The sequence below is a fragment of the Centruroides vittatus genome, unplaced genomic scaffold (assembly GCF_030686945.1).
Source record: "Centruroides vittatus isolate TY-2023 unplaced genomic scaffold, ASM3068694v2 scaffold_861, whole genome shotgun sequence".
Classification (NCBI taxonomy): domain Eukaryota; kingdom Metazoa; phylum Arthropoda; class Arachnida; order Scorpiones; family Buthidae; genus Centruroides; species Centruroides vittatus.
The window spans coordinates 360,234-378,774 of NW_027122718.1; the positions used below are offsets into that span (position 1 = coordinate 360,234).

An 18,541-nucleotide genomic window follows, 5' to 3' on the forward strand; every position below is an offset into this window, starting at 1 on the left:
TATTTAGAACACTTTTTAATTTCTTCAGTTTTGATATTTAGAAAACTTTTTAATTTAGTTCAGTTTTCATATTTAGAAAACTTTTTAATTTCCTTTCAGTTTTGATATTTAGAACACTTTTTAATTCAGTTCAGTTTTCATATTTAGAAAACTTTTTAATTTTCTTTCAGTTTTCGATATTTAGAACACTTTTTAATTTCAGTTCAGTTTTGATATTTAGAAAACTTTTTAATTTAGTTCAGTTTTCATATTTAGAAAACTTTTTAATTCACTTCAGTTTTCATATTTAGAAAACTTTTTAATTCAGTTCAGTTTTGATATTTAGAACACTTTTTAATTCAGTTCAGTTTTCATATTTAGAAAACTTTTTAATTTCCTTCAGTTTTCATATTTAGAAAACTTTTTAATTTTCTTTCAGTTTTCGATATTTAGAACACTTTTTAATTTCAGTTCAGTTTTGATATTTAGAAAACTTTTTAATTCACTTCAGTTTTCATATTTAGAACACTTTTTAATTCAGTTCAGTTTTGATATTTAGAAAACTTTTTAATTCAGTTCAGTTTTCATATTTAGAAAACTTTTTAATTCAGTTCAGTTTTCATATTTAGAAAACTTTTTAATTCCTTTCAGTTTTGATATTTAGAACACTTTTTAATTTAGTTCAGTTTTGATATTTAGAACACTTTTTAATTCAGTTCAGTTTTCATATTTAGAAAACTTTTTAATTTCGTTCAGTTTTCATATTTAGAAAACTTTTTAATTCAGTTCAGTTTTGATATTTAGAAAACTTTTTAATTTCCTTCAGTTTTGATATTTAGAACACTTTTTAATTCTGTTCAGTTTTCATATTTAGAACACTTTTTAATTCAGTTCAGTTTTCATATTTAGAAAACTTTTTAATTCAGTTCAGTTTTCATATTTAGAAAACTTTTTAATTCTCTTCAGTTTTGATATTTAGAACACTTTTTAATTTCGTTCAGTTTTCATATTTAGAACACTTTTTAATTCAGTTCAGTTTTCATATTTAGAAAACTTTTTAATTTCTTTCAGTTTTGATATTTAGAACACTTTTTAATTCAGTTCAGTTTTCATATTTAGAAAACTTTTTAATTCCCTTCAGTTTTCATATTTAGAAAACTTTTTAATTTCCTTTCAGTTTTGATATTTAGAACACTTTTTAATTCAGTTCAGTTTTGATATTTAGAAAACTTTTTAATTTCCTTCAGTTTTCATATTTAGAAAACTTTTTAATTCAGTTCAGTTTTCATATTTAGAACACTTTTTAATTCAGTTCAGTTTTGATATTTAGAACACTTTTTAATTCAGTTCAGTTTTCATATTTAGAAAACTTTTTAATTTCCTTCAGTTTTCATATTTAGAAAACTTTTTAATTTAGTTTCAGTTTCGATATTTAGAACACTTTTTAATTTTCTTCAGTTTTGATATTTAGAACACTTTTTAATTCAGTTCAGTTTTGATATTTAGAACACTTTTTAATTCAGTTCAGTTTTCATATTTAGAAAACTTTTTAATTTCAGTTCAGTTTTGATATTTAGAAAACTTTTTAATTCTTTCAGTTTTCATATTTAGAAAACTTTTTAATTTAGTTCAGTTTTCATATTTAGAAAACTTTTTAATTCAGTTCAGTTTTCATATTTAGAACACTTTTTAATTCAGTTCAGTTTTCATATTTAGAAAACTTTTTAATTTCCTTTCAGTTTTGATATTTAGAAAACTTTTTAATTTCCTTCAGTTTTGATATTTAGAACACTTTTTAATTCAGTTCAGTTTTGATATTTAGAACACTTTTTAATTTAGTTCAGTTTTCATATTTAGAAAACTTTTTAATTTCCTTCAGTTTTCATATTTAGAAAACTTTTTAATTCAGTTCAGTTTTGATATTTAGAAAACTTTTTAATTCCCTTTAGTTTTGATATTTAGAACACTTTTTAATTCAGTTCAGTTTTCATATTTAGAACACTTTTTAATTTAGTTCAGTTTTCATATTTAGAAAACTTTTTAATTTCCTTTCAGTTTTGATATTTAGAACACTTTTTAATTCAGTTCAGTTTTCATATTTAGAAAACTTTTTAATTTTCTTCAGTTTTGATATTTAGAACACTTTTTAATTCAGTTCAGTTTTCATATTTAGAAAACTTTTTAATTCCCTTCAGTTTTCATATTTAGAAAACTTTTTAATTTTCTTTCAGTTTCGATATTTAGAACACTTTTTAATTCAGTTCAATTTTGATATTTAGAACACTTTTTAATTTAGTTCAGTTTTCATATTTAGAAAACTTTTTAATTCCCTTCAGTTTTGATATTTAGAACACTTTTTAATTCAGTTCAGTTTTCATATTTAGAAAACTTTTTAATTTCCTTCAGTTTTCATATTTAGAAAACTTTTTAATTTTTTTTCAGTTTCGATATTCAGAACACTTTTTAATTTTCTTCAGTTTTGATATTTAGAACACTTTTTAATTCAGTTCAGTTTTGATATTTAGAAAACTTTTTAATTTAGTTCAGTTTTCATATTTAGAAAACTTTTTAATTCAGTTCAGTTTTGATATTTAGAAAACTTTTTAATTCCCTTCAGTTTTGATATTTAGAACACTTTTTAATTTAGTTCAGTTTTCATATTTAGAACACTTTTTAATTCAGTTCAGTTTTCATATTTAGAAAACTTTTTAATTTTCTTTCAGTTTCGATATTTAGAACACTTTTTAATTTTCTTCAGTTTTATATTTAGAAAACTTTTTAATTTAGTTCAGTTTTTATATTTAGAAAACTTTTTAATTTCCTTTCAGTTTTGATATTTAGAACACTTTTTAATTCAGTTCAGTTTTCATATTTAGAAAACTTTTTAATTCCCTTCAGTTTTATATTTAGAAAACTTTTTAATTTCCTTTCAGTTTTGATATTTAGAACACTTTTTAATTCACTTCAGTTTTGATATTTAGAACACTTTTTAATTTAGTTCAGTTTTTATATTTAGAAAACTTTTTAATTTCCTTCAGTTTTCATATTTAGAAAACTTTTTAATTCAGTTCAGTTTTGATATTTAGAAAACTTTTTAATTCCCTTTAGTTTTGATATTTAGAACACTTTTTAATTCAGTTCAGTTTTCATATTTAGAACACTTTTTAATTTAGTTCAGTTTTCATATTTAGAAAACTTTTTAATTTCCTTTCAGTTTTGATATTTAGAACACTTTTTAATTCAGTTCAGTTTTCATATTTAGAAAACTTTTTAATTTCTTTCAGTTTTCATATTTAGAAAACTTTTTAATTTTCTTTCAGTTTCGATATTTAGAACACTTTTTAATTCAGTTCAGTTTTGATATTTAGAACACTTTTTAATTTAGTTCAGTTTTCATATTTAGAAAACTTTTTAATTCCCTTTCAGTTTTGATATTTAGAACACTTTTTAATTCAGTTCAGTTTTCATATTTAGAACACTTTTTAATTCCTTCAGTTTTGATATTTAGAACACTTTTTAATTCAGTTCAGTTTTCATATTTAGAAAACTTTTTAATTTCCTTCAGTTTTCATATTTAGAAAACTTTTTAATTTCGTTCAGTTTTGATATTTAGAACACTTTTTAATTTCCTTCAGTTTTGATATTTAGAACACTTTTTAATTCAGTTCAGTTTTCATATTTAGAAAACTTTTTAATTTCAGTTCAGTTTTCATATTTAGAAAACTTTTTAATTCAGTTCAGTTTTGATATTTAGAAAACTTTTTAATTCCCTTCAGTTTTGATATTTAGAACACTTTTTAATTTAGTTCAGTTTTCATATTTAGAAAACTTTTTAATTTCCTTCAGTTTTCATATTTAGAAAACTTTTTAATTCAGTTCAGTTTTGATATTTAGAAAACTTTTTAATTCCCTTTAGTTTTGATATTTAGAACACTTTTTAATTCAGTTCAGTTTTCATATTTAGAACACTTTTTAATTTAGTTCAGTTTTCATATTTAGAAAACTTTTTAATTTCCTTTCAGTTTTGATATTTAGAACACTTTTTAATTCAGTTCAGTTTTCATATTTAGAAAACTTTTTAATTTTCTTCAGTTTTGATATTTAGAACACTTTTTAATTCAGTTCAGTTTTCATATTTAGAAAACTTTTTAATTCCCTTCAGTTTTCATATTTAGAAAACTTTTTAATTTTCTTTCAGTTTCGATATTTAGAACACTTTTTAATTCAGTTCAATTTTGATATTTAGAACACTTTTTAATTTAGTTCAGTTTTCATATTTAGAAAACTTTTTAATTCCCTTCAGTTTTGATATTTAGAACACTTTTTAATTCAGTTCAGTTTTCATATTTAGAAAACTTTTTAATTTCCTTCAGTTTTCATATTTAGAAAACTTTTTAATTTTCTTTCAGTTTTGATATTTAGAACACTTTTTAATTTCTTCAGTTTTGATATTTAGAACACTTTTTAATTCAGTTCAGTTTTGATATTTAGAAAACTTTTTAATTTAGTTCAGTTTTCATATTTAGAAAACTTTTTAATTCAGTTCAGTTTTGATATTTAGAAAACTTTTTAATTCCCTTTCAGTTTTGATATTTAGAACACTTTTTAATTTAGTTCAGTTTTCATATTTAGAACACTTTTTAATTCAGTTCAGTTTTCATATTTAGAAAACTTTTTAATTTTCTTTCAGTTTCGATATTTAGAACACTTTTTAATTTTTTTCAGTTTGTATATTTAGAAAACTTTTTAATTTAGTTCAGTTTTTATATTTAGAAAACTTTTTAATTTCCTTCAGTTTTGATATTTAGAACACTTTTTAATTCAGTTCAGTTTTCATATTTAGAAAACTTTTTAATTCAGTTCAGTTTTCATATTTAGAAAACTTTTTAATTTCCTTTCAGTTTTGATATTTAGAACACTTTTTAATTCAGTTCAGTTTTCATATTTAGAAAACTTTTTAATTCTTTTCAGTTTTGATATTTAGAACACTTTTTAATTCAGTTCAGTTTTCATATTTAGAAAACTTTTTAATTTCTTTCAGTTTCGATATTTAGAACACTTTTTAATTCAGTTCAGTTTTGATATTTAGAACACTTTTTAATTTAGTTCAGTTTTCATATTTAGAAAACTTTTTAATTTCTTTCAGTTTTGATATTTAGAACACTTTTTAATTTAGTTCAGTTTTCATATTTAGAAAACTTTTTAATATCTTTTCAGTTTTGATATTTAGAACACTTTTTAATTCAGTTCAGTTTTCATATTTAGAAAACTTTTTAATTTTCTTTCAGTTTCGATATTTAGAACACTTTTTAATTCAGTTCAGTTTTGATATTTAGAACACTTTTTAATTTAGTTCAGTTTTCATATTTAGAAAACTTTTTAATTTCCTTTCAGTTTTGATATTTAGAACACTTTTTAATTCAGTTCAGTTTTCATATTTAGAAAACTTTTTAATTCCTTCAGTTTTCATATTTAGAAAACTTTTTAATTTCCTTTCAGTTTTGATATTTAGAACACTTTTTAATTCAGTTCAGTTTTCATATTTAGAAAACTTTTTAATTTTCTTTCAGTTTCGATATTTAGAACACTTTTTAATTCAGTTCAGTTTTGATATTTAGAACACTTTTTAATTCCCTTCAGTTTTCATATTTAGAAAACTTTTTAATTCTTTTTCAGTTTTCATATTTAGAAAACTCTTTAATTCAGTTTTATTTTCATATTTAGAAAACTTTTTAATTTTCTTCAGTTTTCATATTTAGAACACTTTTTAATTCAGTTCAGTTTTGATATTTACAAAAATTTTTAATTTAGTTCAGTCTTGATATTTAGAAAACTTTTTAATTCCCTTTAGTTTTGATATTTAGAACACTTTTTAATTTAGTTCAGTTTTGATATTTAGAACACTTTTTAATTCAGTTCAGTTTTGATATTTAGAAAACTTTTTAATTCCCTTCAGTTTTGATATTTAGAAAACTTTTTAATTTCTTTCAGTTTTGATATTTAGAACACTTTTTAATTCAGTTCAGTTTTCATATTTAGAAAACTTTTTAATTTTCTTCAGTTTTCATATTTAGAAAACTTTTTAATTCCCTTCAGTTTTGATATTTAGAAAACTTTTTAATTTTATTTCAGTTTCGATATTTAGAACACTTTTTAATTTTTATCAGTTTTGATATTTAAAACACTTTTTAATTCAGTTCAGTTTTCATATTTAGAAAACTTTTTAATTCCCTTCAGTTTTGATATTTAGAAAACTTTTTAATTTACTTTCAGTTTCGATATTTATAACACTTATTAATTTTCTTCAGTTTTGATATTTAGAACACTTTTTAATTTTCTTCAGTTTTGATATTTAGAACACTTTTTAATTCAGTTCAGTTTTCATATTTAGAAATCTTTTTAATTCACTTTAGTTTTTTAAATATGAAACTGAATTGAATTAAAAGTTTTCTAAATATGTTAAAATAAAATTAATTTAATTCAAATTTATAATTAGAAAATTAATTTTGTGATCAAATGTTGTTTAAATAAAATTAATTTAATTCGAATTTATAAAAACATTTAATAATTAATTTAAATTTGTGATCAATATGTCTCACAAAATTAATTTTGTTATCGGTGTGGTACAAACCACTACTACTGCCGTAAATAGCCTGATATGATTCGGCAGTTGTTGGTATTTAGATGTAAGTTATAAGTTATTTTATTTGCAATAAATTTTTTTAACTTTTTAATTAAGCACTAAAATTTTGTTGTTATTATGTATTTGTAAACTTAATAGTACCCTGGGTATACTTTAGTGGGGACATAGGGTTTAGTTTCTCCCCAGTTGTGGAACAGTTCAAATACAGTCAAACCTGTTTTTATGCGGGGATAGGAATTGCATAAAAGAAAATGCATAAAAAAAAATTGCGCGAAACTTCACGAGTGGCTATGAAAAATAGTTTTTGCAACACAATTAAAAAATATTTTTTTTATGCGTGAATAGGGACCGCATAAAAAAGTCTCACGTAGAAAATAACTCGAAATTGTACGAAATAACTAGGAATTGCTTTTTTAACTCCTCGGGCCTTTTTCTGCAACACCTAATGGGGAAAAATCCTCTAAGAATTTTAATTTTTATATTAATTAATTATTTCCACTTAAATACGAATCTAACATTAAAAAGTTAAAAATAATCGTCAAATAATGATTTTATTTGATAAATATAGTTGCAGGAAGTGTTATTTCATTTAACTAGGCGTGAAATTTTACACCGGCAGTCTAAAGCTAAAGGGGAGCTAACTTACCGCATCTGTTCAAATATAACATAATATTTATTGTTTTTATGCTATTAAAATAAGAGAGGACCGAAATAAACGTATGAGAAAAAAATTTGCTGATGTCATAGAAAACAACTAATAGAGTTTTTAAAAATTTTACAGGAGTCAATTATGTTCCAATTTTATTGACATTTTCATATACCGCACAAAAATACATGCCATCAATGCCGTAAGATATCGGGCTATAATATTTAATTACGAAATAATTTAATACTAGAGTTAGATGCTATTTCTTATTAACTTTAATAATTATAATTTAATGTTCAGCATTAATAAAAGTTACCAAAATGATTAATTTACTGTGTTTTTGTTATTTCTTACTCCTGTTTTTAGGTATTCGTATTTGGCCGAATAGTGATTAAATATTCGGTATTCAGCCAAATAATAAAAATAGGCTGAATACCGAATAGTAACCAAATATTCGTTGCATCACTAATGAAAACATATCTGGCATATTGTATACCTTACATTCTGCACATATGCAATTTAAGTTAAAAAATGGGCTTTGCTGCAACACATCTCAGTTCAGCTTATCTCTCAGTTCACCTGTCAACACTTCAGCTCGGCATTCCCAAATAGCTGAGCTTTATCAATTTTTATATATATGTATAGATAAATAGATTTTATCATATAGGATAGAAGTTTCAATAAAGTAAAATCAATCTTAGAACCTGGCAGTTTGTTTTAACAAGATTTTCTTGATGTATAGCTAGTTTTCATTGTCATTTCCAAACATTTCTCAACAGTTCCTATAATATTAGTATAATCCACTTCATGTTTTTGATATATATTTCAATGATTGAATTATTATTATTATTATTATTATCATTATTATCATCTCAATATATTGTTTTAAATAAACTGCATTTCCATCTTTGCAAAATCTTTTACAGCTTATTTCTCTGTTATTAAAATTAAGAAATTATGAACTAAGGTTTGTTTTCATTCCAGAACTAATTAACAATTATGCAACTCCAAATGCTACTATGAATAGTAGCATTTGGAGTTTCAAATGCCAAAATACTTTTTTAAAGCAGATTTTAAAAGATTGGGAAGTAGTAAGCTTACTTTACTCTATTTTATTGGTGGGTTGAAACAATTACATTGTATTGTTTAAAGTTCAGTTCTTTAAAAATTTCTTCAAAAAATTGATAAGACTTCACAGGTTAAAAATTGAAGAATTTAACCATTGTTTTTTTTTATTCGGACCTCATTTCAACATAGACAAAAACTACTGAGTGTTATCTTCACTATTCTTTATTCTACTATACATTTCGGGCGCAAGATTTTTGTGTAGCTTGCACCTCTCATCAGGTGTTACATTTCTACAAATTAGTAGAAATACAATTATTACATTAAAATTATTACAACTTTCATTATTTGGAAATATTTACATTATAGTGAACTAACCTGTTTCATGTTTAGACATATAGCTACACAGTGTTGATGTTCTATCCCCTAAGGCATTTTTAACTGTCTTTTGGTTTGCTTGCTTTTTAGCCCCTCCCATTTCCTCCCATGAAAGTTGTAATAATTTTAACATAATAAATTAATCAATGTAATAATTGTATTTCTACCAATTTGTAGAAATGTAACACCTGACGAGGGGTGCAAGCTACACAAAAATCTTGCACCCGAAATGCGTAGTAGAATAAAGAATAACGAAGATAACACTCAGTAGTTTTTGTCTCTGTTGAAATGCGGTCCAGATAAAAAAAAAAAACAATGGTTAAATTCTTCGGTTTTTAACCTGTGAAGTCTTATCAATTTTTTGAAGAAATTTTTACAGAATTGAATTTTAAACAATATAAAGAAACCACACCATTGATATAGTACATATCTGTTACTTATAGTAGATAATTAGAATGTAATTTTTTCAATTATCGACGAAGCAGAGTATAGTCGACTAACAATTCTAATTTTGAATACAATCTGTATGAATTACTATATTATTCAGTATGTATAATTTCGATTTTAATTTTACAGATCAAAGTAATTTTAAAGTGGATCCAGAAAAAGAACTGGAATAGTGTGAAAGAAATATGAAAATATGGAATAATCTGTTAAGCTCCGTTTATGAAGAAAAAATATCATCCAATGCTGCAGGAACTATACCTAAATCACTTCTACATTCATCAGCTCAAAATAATAATAATACCATTGTTTTTTCTTGCTTAAAAGATGCTATTCAATTTTTTTCCATAATTATGATCCTAATTTTAAGAGGAAAATGTCAGTTCCAAATTCCTCATCATTCTTGCTAAACGTGGCAACGGCCAAGCACGTATCTCTTCTCGTAACAGGAAGTATACATTTAGTCGTGAACGTGTTATCCTTGATTGATCCAGAATTACAGGAACATTAAATTTTAAAGCAGTAATTCTATAAAACTTATTTATCCAAGAAAAATTTAAAATGTTTGACAGTAAATGAAGCAAAAATTTATTTACTGTTGTTAAATATTTAAAATTTTTTCATTTTGTTTGAAATATTTATATCTGTTTAAATAAAATGCTAATTGGAATTGAAAAAAGTAAATTTTATGAATTTCGCATTTAATATTTTAAATGTATAAAAGATATTTCATAAATTACAATAGTTATAAACAAATAATTGTTTTCAAGTGAATTTTATATGAAAACTTTTATAAATATTTTTTTTATTCAATTTCTTTTATAAATTTTGAAAATAAATCTCTATTTAAAAAGTTTCATTCAAAGTTTTTTTTATACAAAACTAGCTGACCCGGCCACGCGTTGCTGTGGCTCAAAATGTATCTATTATAAATGTATAACACTTCCCCTGTGGGGGGAATTTCAAAAAATCCCTTCTTAGTGTACATTCTCTTGACGTACCCTATTAAAACGCAATCAAAACCGCATGTAAAATAGTATAAATAGAAGCCGAGTTCTTCACAGTAAGCCTTAATCCCGTCACTTTTCCCGCTGGGGAATATCGAAAAATCCCTTTTTAGTGTATATTCTGTTGACGTAACCTATTAAAACTCAATTGAAAACGCAAAAAACCGCATGTAAAATAGTATAATAGAAGCCGAGTTCTTCACGGTAAGCCTTAATCCCGTCCATCTCCCCCCACTGGGGGGAATTTCGACATGTATATTATATAAAAACACGTGCGTATTCGAATGCAACGTTGTGTCAAAATTTCAAAGGAATCGGTAGGAACAAACGAACGTTATATTTTATTTATATAGATAGATAGAAAACGATCTGCTTCAGTCCATTCTCACAGAAAAGCATAATGCCGCACAGAAAAGCAAACTTAAGTCGTCGGAAGTTAGCGCCATCTGTTGGACATAAAAGCCTTAATCCATATATAAATATATTTTTGAAAGGGGGAAATGGTGTAGGGGTATGAAAAATAGATAGTAGCCGATTCTCAGACCTACTGAATATGCATATGAAATTTGGTAAAAATCGGTAAAGCTGTTTCGGAGGAGTAAGGTAACTAACATTGTGACACGAGAATTTTATATATAAGACGAGAATTTTATATATAAGATATACTTTTTTGAATTGTGTAAAAACATGTTTGTTTAAAGTACCTTTAATAAAACTAAGAAATTTGGATGATGATGACGATGATTTCTATATTTGAAGTATTGTATACAGCAGCAGGGGGTCACAAACCAGTGACCTGTGGATTGGGTACAGTCCGTTAAGATTTCACATTTGGTCCACAGCCTCGGTGATTTCTAAAAATCAATCTTTCTATTGATAACTTGCCAGGATTAAAACAGAAAAAATTCAAACTTCTAAGGGTCGAGTTATAAACTCTGTAACGTAACCATATCTGTATTCGTAAATGTTTGCTACACCGGATATCTATAGCAATAGGTAAACTATTACTGTTTATGCAAGTCGTAAAGGTTAGGCAACAAAAGGGTCTTTGTTCTAACAAAGACACTTGTTATACTTGAAGATACAATTACAGTCAAACCTGTTTTTATGCGCTCCTTTTATGTGCGATTTTTATTTGTGCGATTTTTTTAATGCGAATTTTTAATTTGTGCGGTATAGTTGGCGACTAGTCTCGTGCGATTCGTCATGTCTCACGTTGACTTATTATAGCTAAATAAACTTATTATAGCATAAATGCACTTATTATAGTAATATTATTGCATGAATATGCGAAAAATGAAATAATTTACTTTTTAAGTCAACAAAACACCACCTGGACAAAAATATGTAAAACAGACGATAGACCAGACGATGCAGTCAAGTGCTGACATCTGTTGTCAATAAATTCTATTTCGTACGGTTTTGAGTTATTTTCTATGTGAGACTTTTTTTATGCGGTCCCTGTTGACCGCATAAAAAAATTATTTTTTTAATTGTGTTGCGAAAACTATTATTTACAGCCATTCGTGAAGTTTCGTGAGATTTTTTTTAATGCGTTTTTTTTAATGCGGTCCCTATCCCCCGCATAAAAACAGGTTTGACTGTATTTGTTTGTAACTGATGTAATTTATGAAATATCTTTTATACATTCAAAAGAGCCTCCTCTTTAGTTTACTGTATGTTTTGGTGTACCTGTACAGTACATCAGAGAATGCTGTATGTCGATTTTATGTTTCCTATACTACCTTGTATTTACTATATTTAATTTGTATTACTATTATATTGTGTTTACTATATTTACGTACAAATAATGTTAACAATAAATGATGTTAGAATAATAAAACTCGTGTTTCTTTTGTAAATTGTTTATTTTTTTGTTCCATTTGAAGTTGTGAATCCTATTGAGCATTTCCTACTGGATGCATATACTGTACATTTTCAGACTTTTCTTACAGGACGATTTTTGGAACGTATCCATCGCGCAAAAAGAGGAATAAGTGTACTGTACATATAGCCTGATACCAGACATTTTCAGCTTTTGTAGCCAAAAATTTTCTAAAAAGTAGCCAACTCAAACCATTCCATTTTAATAACCTGAGATTTGACAATAAAATTCAAAAAACACCACTCGTACTTTTCCAGCAATAACTTTAACCACAGAACAAACTTTCGGTCAATTTACAGGCCTGAAGCAGGTCTGTAAACTGATCCGTAAATAAGGATCGCAAGACCCAAAATACAAGCATAAACTGTAATTTACTAATATGTCGAAAACACTCATTTTATATGCAAAATTTTTTTAAACTCTGCCCTGTAGGCACTAAGAGGGCCTCTTATAGCAGGTCCATAATGGGGCGACCGGGTGGTGAGGGACGGGGCTCTCCGAAAAATTCCTGGGGATTTCTCGACCCGTCCGGATTCGATTCCGGGTTTCCCAGAGCGGTAGGCTGCCAGCTTGATCGCCGGCCCATCCGACCGTCATACCAAGACGGACTATAAAAATTAATTTTCCTCTGTAATATTCTTAATAATTATTAATTTGCTATTTCAAAAGGATTTATCAAACTACAATTATTTAATTTGAAAGTTGACTAATCGATTTCTTTATTAAATTGATACGTACAGTATTGTACTGGCGTAAAAATTATCATTTGGCGCATTAGCTACTTTTTGGGCTACATAAATTTGACTTGGCTACATTTTAGCTACATATTTATATATTATTTGGATAAAAATGCACTTTAAAATGGTGTTTCGTCATTTTTTTATTAAGTGTAGACTCAAATAAAATAAAATGTTTGTTTGTATTCTTTATTAAAAATAAAAATAATTTATCTACTTCTAAGTAAAATTTGAAAGTGTCTGTAGAAGCAATTTTTTAAAATATGCTTTTTTGTGATAGTTTTAATACTTATTACTATAATTTAGGCCTGTTAATCCTTAAATAATAAAAGTAGAAAAAATAGTATTAATTTTCTTATTACAAAGGACTTATCACACCACAGTTCTTTAATTTCAAAGTCGACTAAGATTTCTTTATTATACTAATATGCACAGTACAGTACACACCTTGGTTTGTTGTAGTTCGTGGCAGAGAAGTGGAGAGATATACGGAGCTTAATGCTTAGAAGGGAAATCCTCCAAAAAAATAACGGGTAGCACTTCATCGGGAGATTCTTCGAGTCGAGGTCTCTTTTGGTTAGGAACAAGAAATTGATCTAAAATCGATTGTTTTACTTTTTTAATGAAAGTTTTTCTCAAATGCGATAGCGCATTGCCGTTTTCTATCACCACTCAGGGCCGGATTATCGAATAGGCAAAGTAGGCAAATGTCTAGGGCCCGTAATTCGGAGGGGCCCGGCTTCAGTGCAGAAGATTTCTCTGTTTCAAAACGAGTTAAAAATTATGTAAGAAATTCGATAGGACAGAAAAGGCTGTATTTAACAATTCCTACTAAGCTCCGCTCGACTGGCCATTGCCTAAAAAGAAAAAAAAAGGGGTCAACAGCCACCCGAGCATCAGAAGTAATGTACGCCACAAGATCTCTCGCACCATCCAGAAATATTCCTAGGGCCGCCTCTCGTGGTAGTACTGATGTATGGTTATAATTTATTTTCTAAATCTAAACCTATTCGATATAGCGTTCAAGTTGCTCGAGTGCGAAGATATTACAATTCAATAGTGTTTTATAAAAGAGTTAAAAAGGGTGACACTACGGTGTGACTTGGGGTGACACCACGATATCCGCACCGGGTGTCACCCATGCTAGCTACGCTAATGTCACATTATATAAGATTTGTTTAGAAGCAACTTATTTAAATGGGGCCCCAATTTAAATTTTGTCTAGGGCCCGCTAGAGGCTTAATCCGGCGCTGTCACCACTATCATTTTTCTCTTTCTTGGATGCCATATTGATTAAATATATAAATCACAAAACCGAAAAAAGGAGTTTAGCACAAACACTCGGAAAAGCAATGCCTAACTCGCGCATACCTAACAGCAACTAAAATTTGACACAAAAAACCGTTACGTTCGTTATCCGAGACAAAATTTTTCCAAAATAAAAGTTCGTTGACCGGGGTTCCATTGTACTCGGTATCGAAGAAAAGTATAGATACGGTATCGGTATCGGCAGTATCGGGAGTCCCTATTCCCATAAGGATGACGCTGGTTGCATTGGGGTACCAAAAACGTAACTACACACATCTCCGGACGCAAAAGCCTCGTAGCCAGCGTCCAATCCCCCCGAATAAGAAAATCTACGATTTTGGTAAACATACGACGAAGTTGCATGGGTCAATGGACAAATATCATTCATTAGTCTTTTTTATACTGTATTTGCAGAATAGTCTAGAACAGTTATTCTCAACCACTGTGTCGCGAGATTTTTAAGTGTGCCGCCACTGGGAATACCCACACGTCAAACAAGTAGTTCAATCTGTTCTATCTTCCTAGGGAACGTTTGGAAAGTGTAACCGGTGTTACCAGTAATTGCCCCTAGTTACCAAGGTGTTTAGAAAATGTGACCTAAATAACGAACGGCGTTTAAAAATCACTGTTATGACGTCACCGGTTGTCCCGCGGTACTTACCGTGTGTGACGCCAAATTTTTAAATTATTAAAAGTGTACCGTGACGAAAAAAAAGTTGAGAATCATTGGTCTAGAAGTTAAGAATTTCCTTCTTGCACACAGAGGAGAGACAGTTTAAAAAAAAAATCATCTATAAAAGAAAATATGCACTTTATTATTAATGTTTCATATTTATCACGCAATTATTTATAATTTACAAATTAAATTACTATTTAAAGAATTTTTTATCGTTTCTGAACTATCTGTAATCAACGTATTTACGGATTTCTAATACTGTAAATTATTATTTTTATTTTTATAAGTATTTATTAGGTGGCGCTGGCGTACTTTCATTGCGCGGAACAACGTGGGTGCTTATCATTTCTAAACAGGATATATATATAAACATCGGAACCGCTATGAGAATCTTTTGGAAAATAGTAAAACAGGCGATGGAATTGGGTACCTCCGCCGATAAACGTAGCTTTTCTACCGTAACAAAGCTAACTTACGAGGTGTTTTAAATTTTATTTAATAAATAAACACTAAGAAGTGATAGTTTCAAGTTTTAACCGGAATATTCACTTGTATATTCAGGATGCTGTGTATGCTCTAAACGGACTTCAGAGTAACGCGGCTGTTTTGGAAAAGGCGCGAAAAGAGAGAAGTGTCAACGCCTATAAAAACCTCAAAAACACAGAAAAGTTTCTTAAAAAGCTCGACATAACGGTGAGTAAAAAATTAATTAATTATTTTATCAAGTTTCTTAAATAATTACCAAAAACTTCGTTTAATTTTTATTTTTTCTATCTGTAATTAATTTAAATTTAATAGATTAAAAAATTATATAACAGATTTTATATCGACTCTACCATGCGATAAAACCCAAAGGTGCAACAGAATTTCTACCAGATTAATTTCTCAAGAAAACAAAAAACAAACATATCCTCCATTTAATTGTTATATAGTTTATTCTTTTTTTCTAAAGGAAGATTAAATATATTTTAAAATGGAGAATTTTTAAAACGATTCTATTTTTGTAATATTAGAAACTGACTGTAATTAAATCCATTCTTAAATTTGAGATGTTTTTTCCTATGTAATATATTTTTAAATCTTGATTTGTTCAAAAAAATTAAATATTGTATAAATTTTTTTTTTATTTTCAAAAACTTTAAAACAATTTATTAAAGAAATAATTACAGATTATATTAACTTTATTTGAATAGTTTTTATTTTATTGCTTTTTATTGTATAACTGTATTTTTAGAAAATTTATTGAGTTTTTTTTTTAATGTTTCTGATGTAAATAACTCAATTATTTACATTATAGTTATAGTTAATGAATTTAAAACAAGTGTTTTATTAAATTATAAAATAATTTAAAATATTACTTTTAAATTTAAGAAATGGCATTGAAATGTTATTTATTTTTTTAATTTTTGAAAGTTAATTTCTAATAGTGAAACTTTATTATATATTTTTATTTAAGTGCAAAATTTAAAATTTTAAATGTAAGTAAATAATTAGATTAAAATTAAGTTTTTAACTGTACTATTGCCAGAAATGTCTTCGGTTTCGATTTTAATTCGAAACGATCGGTTTTATTTTCGAAATCTAATGGTGAAATCTTGGCGCTTTGTGTTTATCGTTTTATTCTGTGTTTATCGTAAAACGACTACATCTACGACTTGGAGATAAAATTAAATGAACAAATTTTCAAAATAATTTTACCATTACTAAAATTCATTTAAGATATATTTAATTATAGTTAGTTTCGTGGATTACTTTTTAAATTTGTAAGTATTAATATTTAAGATGAAAACATTTTATAGTAAAATTTGTTATTAAATGTAATTTATATTAAAATATATAAATTGATAATGATCAAAAATGATTAAGAAAAATGTTTATTTCACAGCCTACTGACTTAGATAGATTAAATATCATTCATATCTCTGGTACAAAAGGCAAAGGATCTACGTGCGCTTTTACGGAAAGCGTGTTACGTCGTCGAGGAGTTAAAACTGGTTTCTACAGGTAACGTGTTACGATAGAATAAAATGTAATTTTTATAAACTTTTATCAGTTTGTAAACAAAGAAAATCAAAGTTTTATTTATTTTTATTTTTTGTTTTCCAAAGATAAACTTTTATTTCTACAGTTCTCCTCATTTAGTTGCCGTTAGAGAGAGAATTCGGATAAATGGAAAACCTCTGTGTAAAGAAATGTTTACGTCGTATTTTTGGAAGGTTTATAATAAATTAAAATTACAAGTATGTTATTTATATTAAATTTTTTATTTTTTAGTTTAGTCAAATAATAATTTAACAATTAATTTTCAAATGTTTCTGAAACTATATAAATTTTAATTTATACATAGTAATTGTATTATTCTGCCAAATACTTTTATAAAAAAATTGCCTTAAATTTTATTAAAGCTTTTGAGATTGTTGTTATTTTTAACCTCTAAATAAACTGGATGTGTACAAATGAAAATTACACACCTTTAAAAACTTTAAAATTCCAGTAAATAACTTTAATAGACCCGAAGACAATGTTAGTAATACATTGAAAATGTTTGTCTATTAAAGTTATTTACTGAAATTTAAAGTTTTTAAAGGTGTATTTAATTACACACCTGTAAAAACCTTTAAATTCAATAAATTAAGATTGTTGTTAAAGAGAAACAATATTTAAACAATGTAATTATAGTAATAGCTAGTCATTACACTGTTAACTTATAATAGTTTCAGTGTCATTCACCAAGTAATGCTATGCAAATATTAGTTGTATGATGCATTTCTTTCTACATATTATAAGCAGTTGTAATTAGAAAGTGGGAGTTTTAACTATTTCTTTCAAACATTTGTATTATAATATTTATTTCACTGTACTAATTAATTTAATTTTCCTACTTTTTATACTTTTTTCTAATTTTTCATATCATTTTTAGCAGTTACAACAGAAGTGCAACTATATGATCAATGTTTACCTAACTGTAAAGTTAGCCAAACATTGATAATATGGTTGCACTTCTGTTATAACTGCTTCTTAATTTCAATTTATTAGAAATAACTTCTCTCAGATCTGTTATATGTATCTTTCATATTCTTAGTTTCTTTGTATTTACTTAGAAATTCATTTGAAATAATAGATTAGCCAAAGTTTTAAAAAATGGTGCAAATGCATTATAATATTTTGAATCGTTACTAATGCTTCTAAACTTTATTTTGATATAAAACAACAAAGTTTTTGCAAATCATAGATCTGAATTGCTGGATTTTTGAGCCACATTTATACTAGATTTCAATTAATTAATTTGTAAAATTTATAATTCCATAATTTTTTGGCTTTTATTATTGCTTTTCGTAAATCTTTGTTTATTTTAAATGAATTTATATCTTCTCTCTTGGTTTTGTCTCAATGCCAGAAATTAAATCAGTTTATTATTGTAATTATGTTACTTTGTGGTTGGAAGCATTATTGTTTATGTACCAGAGAACCATATCTGGAAATCCTTTTAAATAACAAATATGTATTCCTATAATAGACTGACCTTTGACCACCCAGAACTTTGGGTGTTGCTTTTTAAATTAATAATTAAAAAAGTTAATTTTGTGGATATGGTGAGGTTAACCAGTTTGTTAAAATTATAGTTTTAATTTTTACAGTTCTTACAAGGATCCATTGGTCTTATACCTTTTTTCCTAATATTTAAAAACCAGTTTTATGTCATTATATTTCTTTTGCATTTGGTCAAATTTTTAAAAATTGACAAAAAGCTCATTAATAATTTATGCTTATAA

At 26.3% G+C, this 18,541-nt stretch overlaps 2 protein-coding genes across 3 annotated transcripts in view; both read left to right on the forward strand.

The window, feature by feature from the left end:
• The window catches only part of LOC136990033 (cyclic GMP-AMP synthase-like receptor), a 71,951-nt gene extending 62,112 nt beyond the window's left edge, over nucleotides 1-9,839 (forward strand). The window contains exon 8 of the mRNA XM_067288363.1: nucleotides 9,288-9,839. The gene's annotated coding sequence lies outside the window, so the exon portion shown is untranslated. The remainder of the gene's footprint in view (nucleotides 1-9,287) is intronic.
• A 5,269-nt stretch (nucleotides 9,840-15,108) lies between these two features.
• Nucleotides 15,109-18,541, forward strand: part of LOC136990027 (folylpolyglutamate synthase, mitochondrial-like) — a 48,647-nt gene continuing 45,214 nt past the window's right edge. For both annotated transcript variants that reach the window (XM_067288356.1, XM_067288357.1), the window contains exons 1-4: nucleotides 15,109-15,247; nucleotides 15,330-15,461; nucleotides 16,654-16,772; nucleotides 16,897-17,008. In XM_067288356.1, coding sequence (XP_067144457.1) covers nucleotides 15,152-15,247; nucleotides 15,330-15,461; nucleotides 16,654-16,772; nucleotides 16,897-17,008 — 459 coding nt within the window. In that variant the 5' untranslated portion in view covers nucleotides 15,109-15,151. The remainder of the gene's footprint in view (nucleotides 15,248-15,329; nucleotides 15,462-16,653; nucleotides 16,773-16,896; nucleotides 17,009-18,541) is intronic.